Here is an 11,343-nt window from a genome sequence, read left to right as displayed (position 1 = left end):
ATAAAAGATAGAATAACAAAAATCATGGAAAGATGCATCATTAAACCCACATATATGAGCCATGAACAAACAAGTGGCTGTTACAACTGGAAATTATATATAATTTTGGACAAAACTAAAGTATAGTTCTTTAGGTATTGTACATTCTGTTTCTTAATTAAATTCAAACACAGTTGCTAACTAATTGGAGAATCTAATATACTGCACCTATTTTATATGTACTTAAGTTTTACACTACAACTTTAAATTTGCAGGATGTGAAGAAATCTTATTTAGTTGATTTATCAGGGCTTCTCAGTTCTCATTATTCCTTTCTCAAAATATTGAAAATTTTAAGTTCATGCTTCTTCTCAAATAAGAGGCTGGTGCAAACAGAAAATGCATCTGCAAATTCAATATTCAAATTCACAACATCCAGCATGAAATAATGCAACCATGCATCAAGAGTGAATCACAGGTATCTTAATCTATAGTTACAGACACAACCCATGATGTTGATTAAAGCCCTTTGAAGAATCTTAAATGATCTCCAAATGTTTCTCCATGCCGGATTTTGGTCACTGATCCGTCTTCTTCAACCTAAAAATGATAAACAAAGCATTTTGAGAGACAAAAAAGGAAAGGAGGGGAGGCGATGGATACAATCATACAATTACTTATAACTATTCCATAATATATGAGATATTCTGAATTAAAGATGCAGAAATTTCTGTGAATAAGATTGATAATATAGGAGCTCACTGAGGCATAAGATTCAAATTTGTGAGAGTTACTAAAAGCAGTGGAAGCCAACTCTAGTGTTAATGGAAATATAAGATGGAGCAGTCAAATTTTTTAGCATTATTTGTGCAGCTCCTTGAGAGAGAAAAAAAAAAAGGTGGGGTGGGAGAGGGATACAATTTCTCATAACTAATCCATAAATGATAAATGTACGAGATATTCTAAAACATGTTGGTAAAAATTGATAAGGCCTTCAGAATTAAAGATAAAGGCTGCGTTTGTTTTGACTTCAAACCATTTCAGGAAATCATTTTACACCTTACCGTGTGTTTGGTTGCGCATGGAAAATAGAATTTTCTGGAAAAGTATTTCATTTGACCGTAAAATAAAGGCTTTGACCCGGAAATTGTTTTACGTTTCTATTTTCACTTCAAACCATTTTCGGACTCAGACGCGCAAAGAGAGAGAAAGAAGAGAGAGTCGAGAGCCTTCGACTTCGCGCAACCAAACACGCCGGCGAGATCACTGGTACTCTCCAAGCTCACTCACACCGAGCTCCACCCTCTCCCTCACGCCAAACACAGCCGATCCTCTCCCTCACGCTAGTCCGAGCTCCACCCACAGTCCAACGAGCACCAAAGATCCACCCACGGTGAGTTTCCTTTTCCAGTTGAGTTCATTTCTTAGTCCGACAACCTCACCTCCGATCCACCCTCTATTTGAGTCCGATGACCTCACCTCACCTCACCTCCGATTCACACACCTCCAACCCACCCTTTACAAAAGCCGATCCACATCCCCTCAAACCCATCTAGCCAAAATCCACCCTCAAACCCATAAAGGCATAAACAACCCATCCTCCGACCCACCTCTCGGATCCGATCTATATAAATATATATATATATAAATATTATATATGTATCTATATATATTTATTTATTTATTTATTTACTTTTTTAATTATCCATTTTTTATTTAATTATTGATTTAAGAATTTAAATTTTGTTGGTGTTACAATCATATAGAAATAGAATACAATGTGATTTGTTAGTGTAAATATTGATTGTGATGGTATCATGTTGTAACTTTTGTTGGTGTTACAATTATACAGAAATAGAATGCAATGTGATTTGTTGGTGTAAATATTGATTGTGATGGTATTATGTTGTGTACGTTGTTGATGTTACAGTTATACAAAAATAGAATGCAATGTGATTTGTTGGTGTAAATATTGATTGTGATGGTATTATGTTGTGTACGTTGTTGATGTTACAATTATACAAAAATATATGTGCATAAATATTTTGGTACTCGTTATAAATGTGGTTTGGATGTTTTCTATTTGCGACGTAGACAACTGCCTAAGGCGCCTTATGTTAATCATGCAGTCGAGAGAGAGTATTACATAAATAGTATTCTGCATGGAAGTGAGAGACATTGTGTGAATCAAATTAGGATGAAGCCTATAGTTTTCCACCATTTATATTACATCCTCATTGAAGGGGAGCACGTACGCCCGACTATTCACATGTCTGTTATGGAGCAAGTGCTAATTTTCTGTTACATTATTGGTCATAATGTGAGGTTCCGTGTAATTGGTAGTCGGTTCCATAGATCAACTGAGACTGTTCATAGATACTTCAAGGTCGTCCTTAGGAGGGTCCTAAAATTATATAGAGCTCTAATAAGACAGTCTAGCGAAGATACACCCCCAGAGATGAGGAATAGCAGAAGGTTCTACCCATATTTTAAGGTAAATATTGCGACTTGTGTATTTTTGTAAATTGTGAAGATTTGTGTAATTTTAAACCATTATGTCTGTCAAAAATTAGGATTGTGTTGGAGCAATCGGTGGTACACATGTTCGTGCATCTGTGCCACCTGAAATACAAGGAAGATTTCGTGGTCGCAAAGATGGAACCATGCAAAATGTGTTAGCTACCATTAGTTTTGACTTAAAGTTCACTCATGGATTGGCTGGATGGGAAGACAATGCACATGATTCACATGTGTTAAAATGATGCATTTGCTAGGCCAGGTTGATTTTCAATTCCTGAAGGTATTATAGGATTACTTCACCTTTTTGGTTTATTAGTTTGATAAATATTGTGCGTTTTCCTAAGCATAGTAGTGATTTGGTTTTATTTTTGAATATATGTAGGTAAATATTATCTTGGTGATGCTGGGTATGGTAATAAAAATGGAATTTTGTCACCTTATCGGAGTGTGCAATATCACTTGAAAGAGTTTAGTGATCGTCCTCCTGAGAATGAGCAAGAATTGTTCAACCTCCGACACTCTTTATTGAGAACTACCATTGAGCGAGGGTTTTGAGTGTTGAAGAAACGTTTTTGAGTGTTGGATGCAGAACAATTTTGGTCTTTTGAAACCCAAGTGAAAGTAGTGTTAGCATATTGTGTGATTCATAATCACATTATGAGGGTTGAACCAAATGACCATATTATGGAAGCTGCAATGAACCAAGTAGAGTCTAGCGGCCCCTAACAAGAAACATAGTCATGTCGGGATTCCATTGAAGACAGTAGAGTGTGTAATGCTAAGAGAGATCAGATATGCCAAGTTATGTGGTTTGATTATATCAGGAGTGGAGAGTAGTACTTTATTTAGATTTATATGATTGTAATATGTGCTGTATTTTTTTTTTTTTTTTTTTTTTCTGTAAGGACAATGTATTTACTATAGACTTCTGGTGGTGTAAGGAAAAAAGTATTTTCAGCATTACATTGTTATTTCCAGTGTTAGCATGTTTCGTTCTGTTGTGCACATCTATAAGCGTGGTTGTACGTGTGTTTGATTTGTTGTTCATATTCCAAGCGTAATTACTAAATGCTACTCTCATTTTTAAATGCTACTCTCACTATATAATTTTCATATATAGTAATGTTGAAGGGAAAAGAGAAGGTGGGCGGCACTAAGCAATTTAGGTGGCTACCCCCCATGCACACGACTCTGCTTAGGCTACTTGCCAAGGAGGCTGCAAACGGCAACAAGCCTTCTAACACTTTCAAGGCCGACTCCTTTGCTTTTGTAGCGAAGGAGATATCTACTCAATTTGGGGTCGAGTGCCACCCCTCTTATGTAGAGAATCAACTGTGGACTTTAAGGACTATGTGGACCACTATTCAAACTATTAGGAAGAAGACTGGTTTCGGCTGGGACGATAACTTAAAAATGATAACATGCGATGCGAAGACACATCAAGAAGAAGTCATGGTATGGCTTCTAACTATATTTTCTTAATATAAATGATAATATATGTTTTTGGCTTTTATAATCTATGAATTAAAAACAAGACAAGGCTGCTCAAGTACCCTCTTTATATGAAATTTATAGTGTCATTCTTTTTAGGATTCCATTGCTTTTACAAATTTTCAAATATAACTTTCATGTGCGGATCTATTGTAAAATCTGGTCTTAGCATTTGTACATTGTATTTTCTGTTGTACTTATCTTCAAAATCATGGGTTATGTCTCCTATTCCCTAACAGATTTTTTTGTTTATCATTGACCTAAATCATCTAATGGCATCTATATTGAATTGAATATTGAATTTATGAGTGAAGTGATTATTGCATTGTTATTATACGTTCCTTTCTCCCTTACAGGCGCATCGTAAGCCTGCGGAGTATCTGAACAAAAAGATTGAGATGTATGATGAATTGGCTATTGTAGTGGGGAAGGATACAGCCACAGGTAGCTTTTCTAAGTCGTATGTGGATATTGAGAATGAGCCAGACAATGGGGACAGTATTGAGTTTGTGGCGGACAATGGGGAGGAAGGTGTGGTAGACAAAGTGAAGAATGCGGTAGAGTCATCCACCACGGGGTCGGGAATTTCCAAGTCCCGCAAAAGAGGGCGTGCACCTCCCTCTGATGATAGTGTGCTGACTGATCTGTCTGATCAACTGAAGGAAATTGTTGTGGCTTTGAAAGAAATCAACTGGGAGCCTGTTGATTACACAGCTCTTTACACTTAGGTCATGGCTATGGTGACGGGTGGGTATAGCGAAGACATGCTCGCAACTGCCTTTGACCATCTCTGTGAAAATAAGAAGGCAGCACGGGGATTTCTAGCCAAGAATGCTAAGCTGAGAAAGCTGTTGATGGATAGTTTTTTGTTCACACACCTCTGACTTGTCTGTTTCATGTTGACTGTGACGATAGCTTTAGGGATTAACTTTTGTTGTAATACTAGTATTCACCTACCATTGTATTATATATGTAGTCTTTTGTATTATTAGGACGATACAATTGCCCAAATTATGTATTTGTACTGTTCAGATACCACGTGTAGGTATCATTTTTGTACACCATGGAGGTGTAATGCCAATGGTGAAAGATTGATGTGGCTGTTTTGATATAAATATTATGGGTATATTCGGATGATTATTTTTGATGTTGAAGTGGATGATTATTTTTGTACTGTTACAGGTTTGTCTAGGCAATGCAGGTGCTGAATTTGCAAGGCATTTCATATTTTCCGTAAAATGATCCACAAACCAAACATGGGAATTGATTTTCCATAAAACGAATTCCGAGACAGCCAAATAGCCTAAATACATTTTCCTTTACGGGAAAACAATTTCCCCTAAAATGATTTTATGCTCGGAAAAGCATTTCCGTTGAACCAAACGCAGCCAAAGATGCAGAAATTTCCCCGCAAAATAAGATTGATAATACAGGAGATTGTTGGGGCATAAGTTTTAAATTTGTCAGAGCTACTGAAAGCAGTAGAAACCACCACTAATTTTAATTGTGTAATTAGATGGAAATATAAAATGGAACATTCAAAGTTTCTGGTATCATTTGTACAGCATAGATGTGTTGTATAAAATATAGACAATGTGAAGTCATTGACACATACCCAGTACTCTGGTGGGCGCATCTTAAGATTATAAGTTGATGCCATGCTCATGCAGTAAGCACCAGCATCATGAACAACCAGACCAGTTCCCTGCAAAGTGAAATTCTAGATCAGAGAATTTAAAAAGAGAATAGTCATTTTTTATTGGGTTTCACAACTTGGAATACACTAGTGAGGAAGAGTGAGTTGATTAAAGTTGAGGGAACCAAAAAATGGTAGAAGAAGACCTAAGATAACATTAGATGAAAAAGTAAAAAAGGATATGTCAATTAAGGAGTTGACAAGTTGATGCACACAGTAGAAAACAGGAAATAAAAGAGTAACAAAAGGAACAACAAAACAAACCCAAGACTTCACCACCTAAAGGGCGTTTGGCATCACCACCAAACAAAAGGAAACAAGGGAGGAGACATTCTCAACTCATTATAATTAATCTTATTCAAATTCATCTATCTTTCACCATTACCAGAGTACAAGTTAAATAGGGTTTATAGGATTACACCAATATGGGAAACATCTAATTTGAATTGCTTAAAACCCTCAACATTAATAACAAAATTCAAATTCAAAAAACAATATTAATTGCTAATTAAAACATAAAATCTTGGCTCCCTGCGTCACAAATTGTATGATTTTGGATATGATAAAATGGTGGAAAGGAATACGCGTGACCAACCCTAATTAGTCTATTAAGGATCCATAGCCAACCAACCAGCCCATTGGGAGCTTAGCCTCGATGGTTGTTGTCGTTTCACTCATTAGAACATGCATAACAGCCACCACCAACCCCCCCTCCCCAAAAAAAAAAGGGATATGAAGAAAATTATTGCTGTGACAATCCAACAGGAAGCCAACACAATACCTTGGCTGGAGTTGGAAGTTCTCTATCCTTTCCCAGGAAATCTGCTGACTCACAGACAGGGCCCACCACATCAAAGGTTGAGGTCTCTGCATCAGGTGGTGCAGGAGAAACCAGCTCTATGTGCTGCAACCAGGTACCAACAAGTCAAGTGTGATGAAAAGCCACAACAATGTAATGTGTGAACAGCCGTGGTGATTAGAGAAATATTTATCATTAAGTCCAAAATGAGCAAAAATACAAGAGCATTTGTTATGTAGTAGCATAGATGAGCACCAGCAACTTAGATTTTTTACCAGATTGGTACTACACTGTTATATAGGTATGATATAAGGGCAAACGACCACTAACTACTACAATATTTAACCAACAAGTAACAACAGAATGTTGAACAATGTTTTTCAAGTACTAGATTGAAAGCATTTGATAATATGCTTTAAAAAGCTGATTATATGTCCATTATCTTCAATTCACATAAATATAATTGTCTACTAAAGAAGTTAGCAGTTAGCTATGGTCAAATTCTTACTTGATAAGCATCATAAAGACTAGGACGGATAAGTTCAGCCATGCTTCCATCGATCACCACAAAGTTTTTTGTTCCATTAGTTTTGACCCCAGTAACGCGATTAACCAGGCAACAAGTATTTGCAATCAATGATCTCCCAGGTTCAATGATGAGTTTAAGATTTCGTGAAAGGACCAGCTCTCGAACCTGCAGGAACCACCAACGTTAAAATGATTCAGGGAACCTTCATATTGATCAAAGTAAGAACATTGCTAATTCTCTAAATAACTATATCCCCCACTGGGAAGTGAAGCCTTTTATTACCTTTTGTCATCCATTTTAATCCTACGCTAAGACCGTAAATTAGTCAAAATTTTTATTTACAATGAAACCTTACAAATTTCTCAAATATGTTAATGATATTATAATTCCCAAAACATAAACCCAAACTATACAAAAAGAGAATTTCTTGGAGAGGGTTGGGGGATGTCGCTTTTAAATATCATAAAAAGTATCAGAAGACCAGGTGAGTTCTGTATCTTTTTAGGCTTGGAGTATATATTAGATTGACATTGGCAATGAATCCTTACTGCATTCTATTAGATACTTATGGCCACTAGATCTGAGTAAAAACCAGAGCCACTACAATGTGGTAAAAAAAAAAAACATGATATGTGCTTATATATGCAATCATTTGTACTGTGGTGCATTATAAAAGTGCACAAAACAACTTTTTTCATGTATCTATAGAATAATATCATAGGTTGGCTATTAAAAATAAGTTAAAACATTTAGCCTTCTCGAGTGCAAAGCACTTAACTCTGTGTATTGCAAATTTTTTGTCAGCCTATTTTACCTAACAAAGAGCCTGTTTCACTTACGGCCACATTTTGTGGCACAAAATCTGTGGTCACAAATAAAGTGGAAGTTTCTTTTGATGGGTATTATACAAGTCACAATGCATAGAGGATTGTGCCATTGACCACATCCTTCATCCTTTGTTTTTGGGGAGAGAAGTCAATTGGTACAAGGACCATTGTGTCAAGGTTAATTCATTTCTGACTAAGATTGGTCTTCCATATAAATCAAGAAATTGAAGCGAGGCACAATAGATCATGAAGACCATGGTAAAATGAAAATAATTTTCCTTCAAAACCTCGTGCTCTACATTTTTTTGGAAATGTAATAACCTATTTTGCACTTATCATTCTAAGATCAGGTTTGAGGATAAAAATTAGCAGCCCACACTAGACACAAGTGCATGGTGCAAGCAATGCTACCCATGCATCAAGAACTCCCTCTTTCTTCAAGTGAATTATGAGACATGCAGGCATGAATTTCATACTTAATAAAGGCCAGAAAACAAGACTTAGAGATATGATCCTCACAGTATCAATTAGATCTCTGGGTGTGGGAAGGATGGCACCAGCGTGATAATAATCTATCCCAAGTCCACCTCCAATATTTAAGTAATCAACTTCAAAACCTTGAGCTCGGATTTCGTCAATGTAGTTGACCATAAGAACCGCAGCATCCCTGAATATGTCCACCTGTAAATATAAAAAATCAGAGCATTAAACTTTACATTTACCAAAAAAATTAAAAATTAAAAAAATATACGTTTCACTTTTTTTACAGAACAATAAAAACAAAATAAAATAAAATAACTAATTCAAACAGAGAATGAAAACAAGATCAACATCAGCATAAACGGCAAGATAACAAGACAACAAATAAAGGGGAGAAGAAGACTTCTACAGCTACAGCCAGTGGCTTGCAAAGCAGCATCAAAAATCTAGCTGCTCAAATAACAATTTTTTTTTTTTTTAAATCCTGAGTTTTCGCCATGTGAACAGTGATATGTAATAGCTATCATACACTGAAAAAATGTAATAACTATTGTACTATGGCCATAGATGTCCGAGACTCATCTTCTCAGGTTCAAAATTGTAATAACATGAAATAAATGAAAGGATATGAAAACAAAGTTGTTGAAATACCTTGGTGATGGTGGACCCAAGATGGCAATGAGCTCCCACTAGCTTCAGCTCATTAGGATGTGCCTTTACAGCATCCAAGAACCATTGCAACTTCTCATTTCTAATACCAAATTTGGAGTTCTTGTTCCCAGTGGCAACATAAGGATGGACCTAAGAAAAGAAAAGATATATTAGTAAGATAAAGCTTTAGCATAATAAGCAGACCAACCTAACAATATAGATGAATAAGGTGGTAAGGCCAAGCTGATAGTGTAGAAATGGGGGTGCCTTGGTGCTAAGGTAATTCAGAGTGTGTGATGCAATGTGGCAGTAGAGATAGGCATAACAATAGAGGTAGTGTAATGACAGTAGTGCCGAAAAAGTGGTAATGGTGATTAGCCGGCGTAGTTGACAATAGTTTGGTCAAGGTTTCACACCCCAACCCCGTCAAAGGTGTAACGCATGAGAAGACCACAAACCAAAACCAATTGTACAATTTTATTTCCTTTGGGTATGGGGTGTCACACAAGGTCCCAGAAATATTGATTAAGTTCCATTTAGATTAACATAATAGCCAAAAAAGAATGAATAAATTATGTTTTCATGTCTTCTAATAAGTCTATTGCTTATCAGTTTCAATTCAAAAAAAAAAAAAAAAATTCAATGATGTTTGTTTTTGAAGACAGATAATTACTGGGGAAACAAGAGTGAATTTTGAAAACAACCTTGCTCCTATGGTATGCATGATTTCAACTTTGAAACTAATGAACAGTTGAATAATTCAAATTACATACATCAAGTACCCTCCTATTAGAGATTGTTATCTCAAGAAAAACGGTTGAATAAGGGCTGATGCAGATTTTTGAAAAACTTAAAGTTTTCTCAAGTTACAAAACTCCATTTGTCATCAAGAATGATTTCAGTCAATTGGCAAAAAATTTTAAGCAGTCAATTTAAATTCTGTAAAAACTGTTCTCTTAACTACCACATTACAGGCTCTACACACTATACAATCCACAACAATAAGTATTACAGTCTGGTCATTACATACTTGAGGGTCCACGTCTGGGTTGATCCGAAGTAAAACATTAACCTTCTTGCCAGCTATTCTTGCAGCTGCTACAATATTCTCCAAGTCAAATTCACTATCAACATTAACAAAAACACCAGCTTCGGCGGCTAAAACCAAATCCTCCAAAAGTTTTCCATTCCCATTAAAAATACACCTGTTCGTTCAAACACCAAAAAATAAGACTACAGAAACAATAACACAAGAACAACACCAAATCACACTGAAACTAACACCATTACTAGTCAAATACTTATAATATAAACAACATTCAAATATTAATAACTGTAACACTGCCTAAGGTATAATGCATTTCATTTTATACTATAAAAATGTGGTACAACATAAAGGAAAGGAAAACAAAGCAGAGCCAGAAGCATAATCAGAAATAAACACAAATGGGTGTAGATGACTTTACTTAGTGGGATCAAAACCAGCATGGAGTGCCAGCCTCAGCTCATTTCCACTGACAAGCACAGCACCACAACCAAGCTGTCTCAAATGTTCCAAAATCTTCAAGTTATTGTTGGCCTTAATAGCATACCCAATAATAGAGCTCAGACCTTCCAAAGCCTGGTTATAAGCCTCAAAGTTTCTAGTTATCTGTGGCTTACTGTAGAGATAGAATGGCCTCTTCTCAACAGAGTCCATGACTTCCTGGACCTTAAGGCCCTCACAGTAAAGAAACCCATCTGAGGATTTGGTGAAACAATGCTGAAATGAGGTGTTTTGGTTTAGGGCTTTTGCAGGGTTTTGGGAGAGAATGGCTTTAAGAGAGAGAGACAGCTTTTGGGTGGTTTTGAGAGATAAAGTTGGGATTTTGAAAAATGGGTTTTGGTTGAGAGAGTGATTTAAGGTTTTGGTAAAGGTTGGGGAGTAGCAGAGGAAGTGTGTACCTGTAGCCGCCATCGACGAAGAAAGATTGCCTGAGAACTGTTTGATAATTGGCCTCTAAAAGAATTAGGGTCTCTAAAAACATAACACTACGTACAGCCCAGAAAATCAAGAGAAAAAAGGATTAAAAAAAAGAAAAAAAAAGAGTAGGCATCGTTCTCAGAGAGTGAAAATAATAATAATAATAATAATAAATAATGCCTCAAAAGGAGCAAACGCCCAGGAAAGCAAGCAGAAGGAAAAAAAAATACAATGGGACGAAATTAGTGAAATGGACAATTTTGTCATTTATCCATAAAACTCGTTCCACTCTATTTTCTCTCTATTGTGGAGAGACAAGTTTTAGGTGGACCCAGATGGAAAATTTCTGGGCCACATCAAAAATTTGTCTCTCCCTCTCTCCTTACCAAACAATACCCTTTCTCATTT

At 36.2% G+C, this 11,343-nt stretch overlaps 1 protein-coding gene across 1 annotated transcript; it reads right to left on the bottom strand.

Annotated features, from left to right (window-relative positions):
• Window positions 1-258: 258 nt before the first annotated feature.
• On the bottom strand, window positions 259-11,093 carry LOC115967552 (diaminopimelate decarboxylase 2, chloroplastic-like). Its single transcript, XM_031086674.1, has 8 exons — window positions 10,439-11,093; window positions 10,003-10,177; window positions 8,973-9,122; window positions 8,361-8,522; window positions 6,994-7,179; window positions 6,468-6,590; window positions 5,606-5,695; window positions 259-579 (listed from the first exon to the last, which is right to left on the bottom strand). Exons 1-8 carry the CDS (start codon window positions 10,927-10,929, stop codon window positions 499-501), a joined length of 1,458 nt encoding a protein of 485 aa, XP_030942534.1. The 5' UTR covers window positions 10,930-11,093; the 3' UTR covers window positions 259-498.
• Window positions 11,094-11,343: the final 250 nt, after the last annotated feature.

This window comes from Quercus lobata, chromosome 11, assembly GCF_001633185.2.
Source record: "Quercus lobata isolate SW786 chromosome 11, ValleyOak3.0 Primary Assembly, whole genome shotgun sequence".
In the NCBI taxonomy this organism is placed as follows: domain Eukaryota; kingdom Viridiplantae; phylum Streptophyta; class Magnoliopsida; order Fagales; family Fagaceae; genus Quercus; species Quercus lobata.
This window is presented reverse-complemented; position numbering and strand designations above follow the sequence as displayed.

Excerpts from the sequence above, each read along its gene's own strand:
- LOC115967552 (XM_031086674.1), bottom strand. The coding sequence starts at position 10,929 with ATGGCGGCTACAGGTACACACTTCCTCTGCTACTCCCCAACCTTTACC. Across the intron at positions 9,123-10,002 it reads ACCCAGACGTGGACCCTCAA|GTCCATCCTTATGTTGCCAC; the intron begins GTATGTAATGAC and ends TTCTTTTCTTAG. Across the intron at positions 580-5,605 it reads TGCGCCCACCAGAGTACTGG|GTTGAAGAAGACGGATCAGT; the intron begins GTATGTGTCAAT and ends TATCATTTTTAG.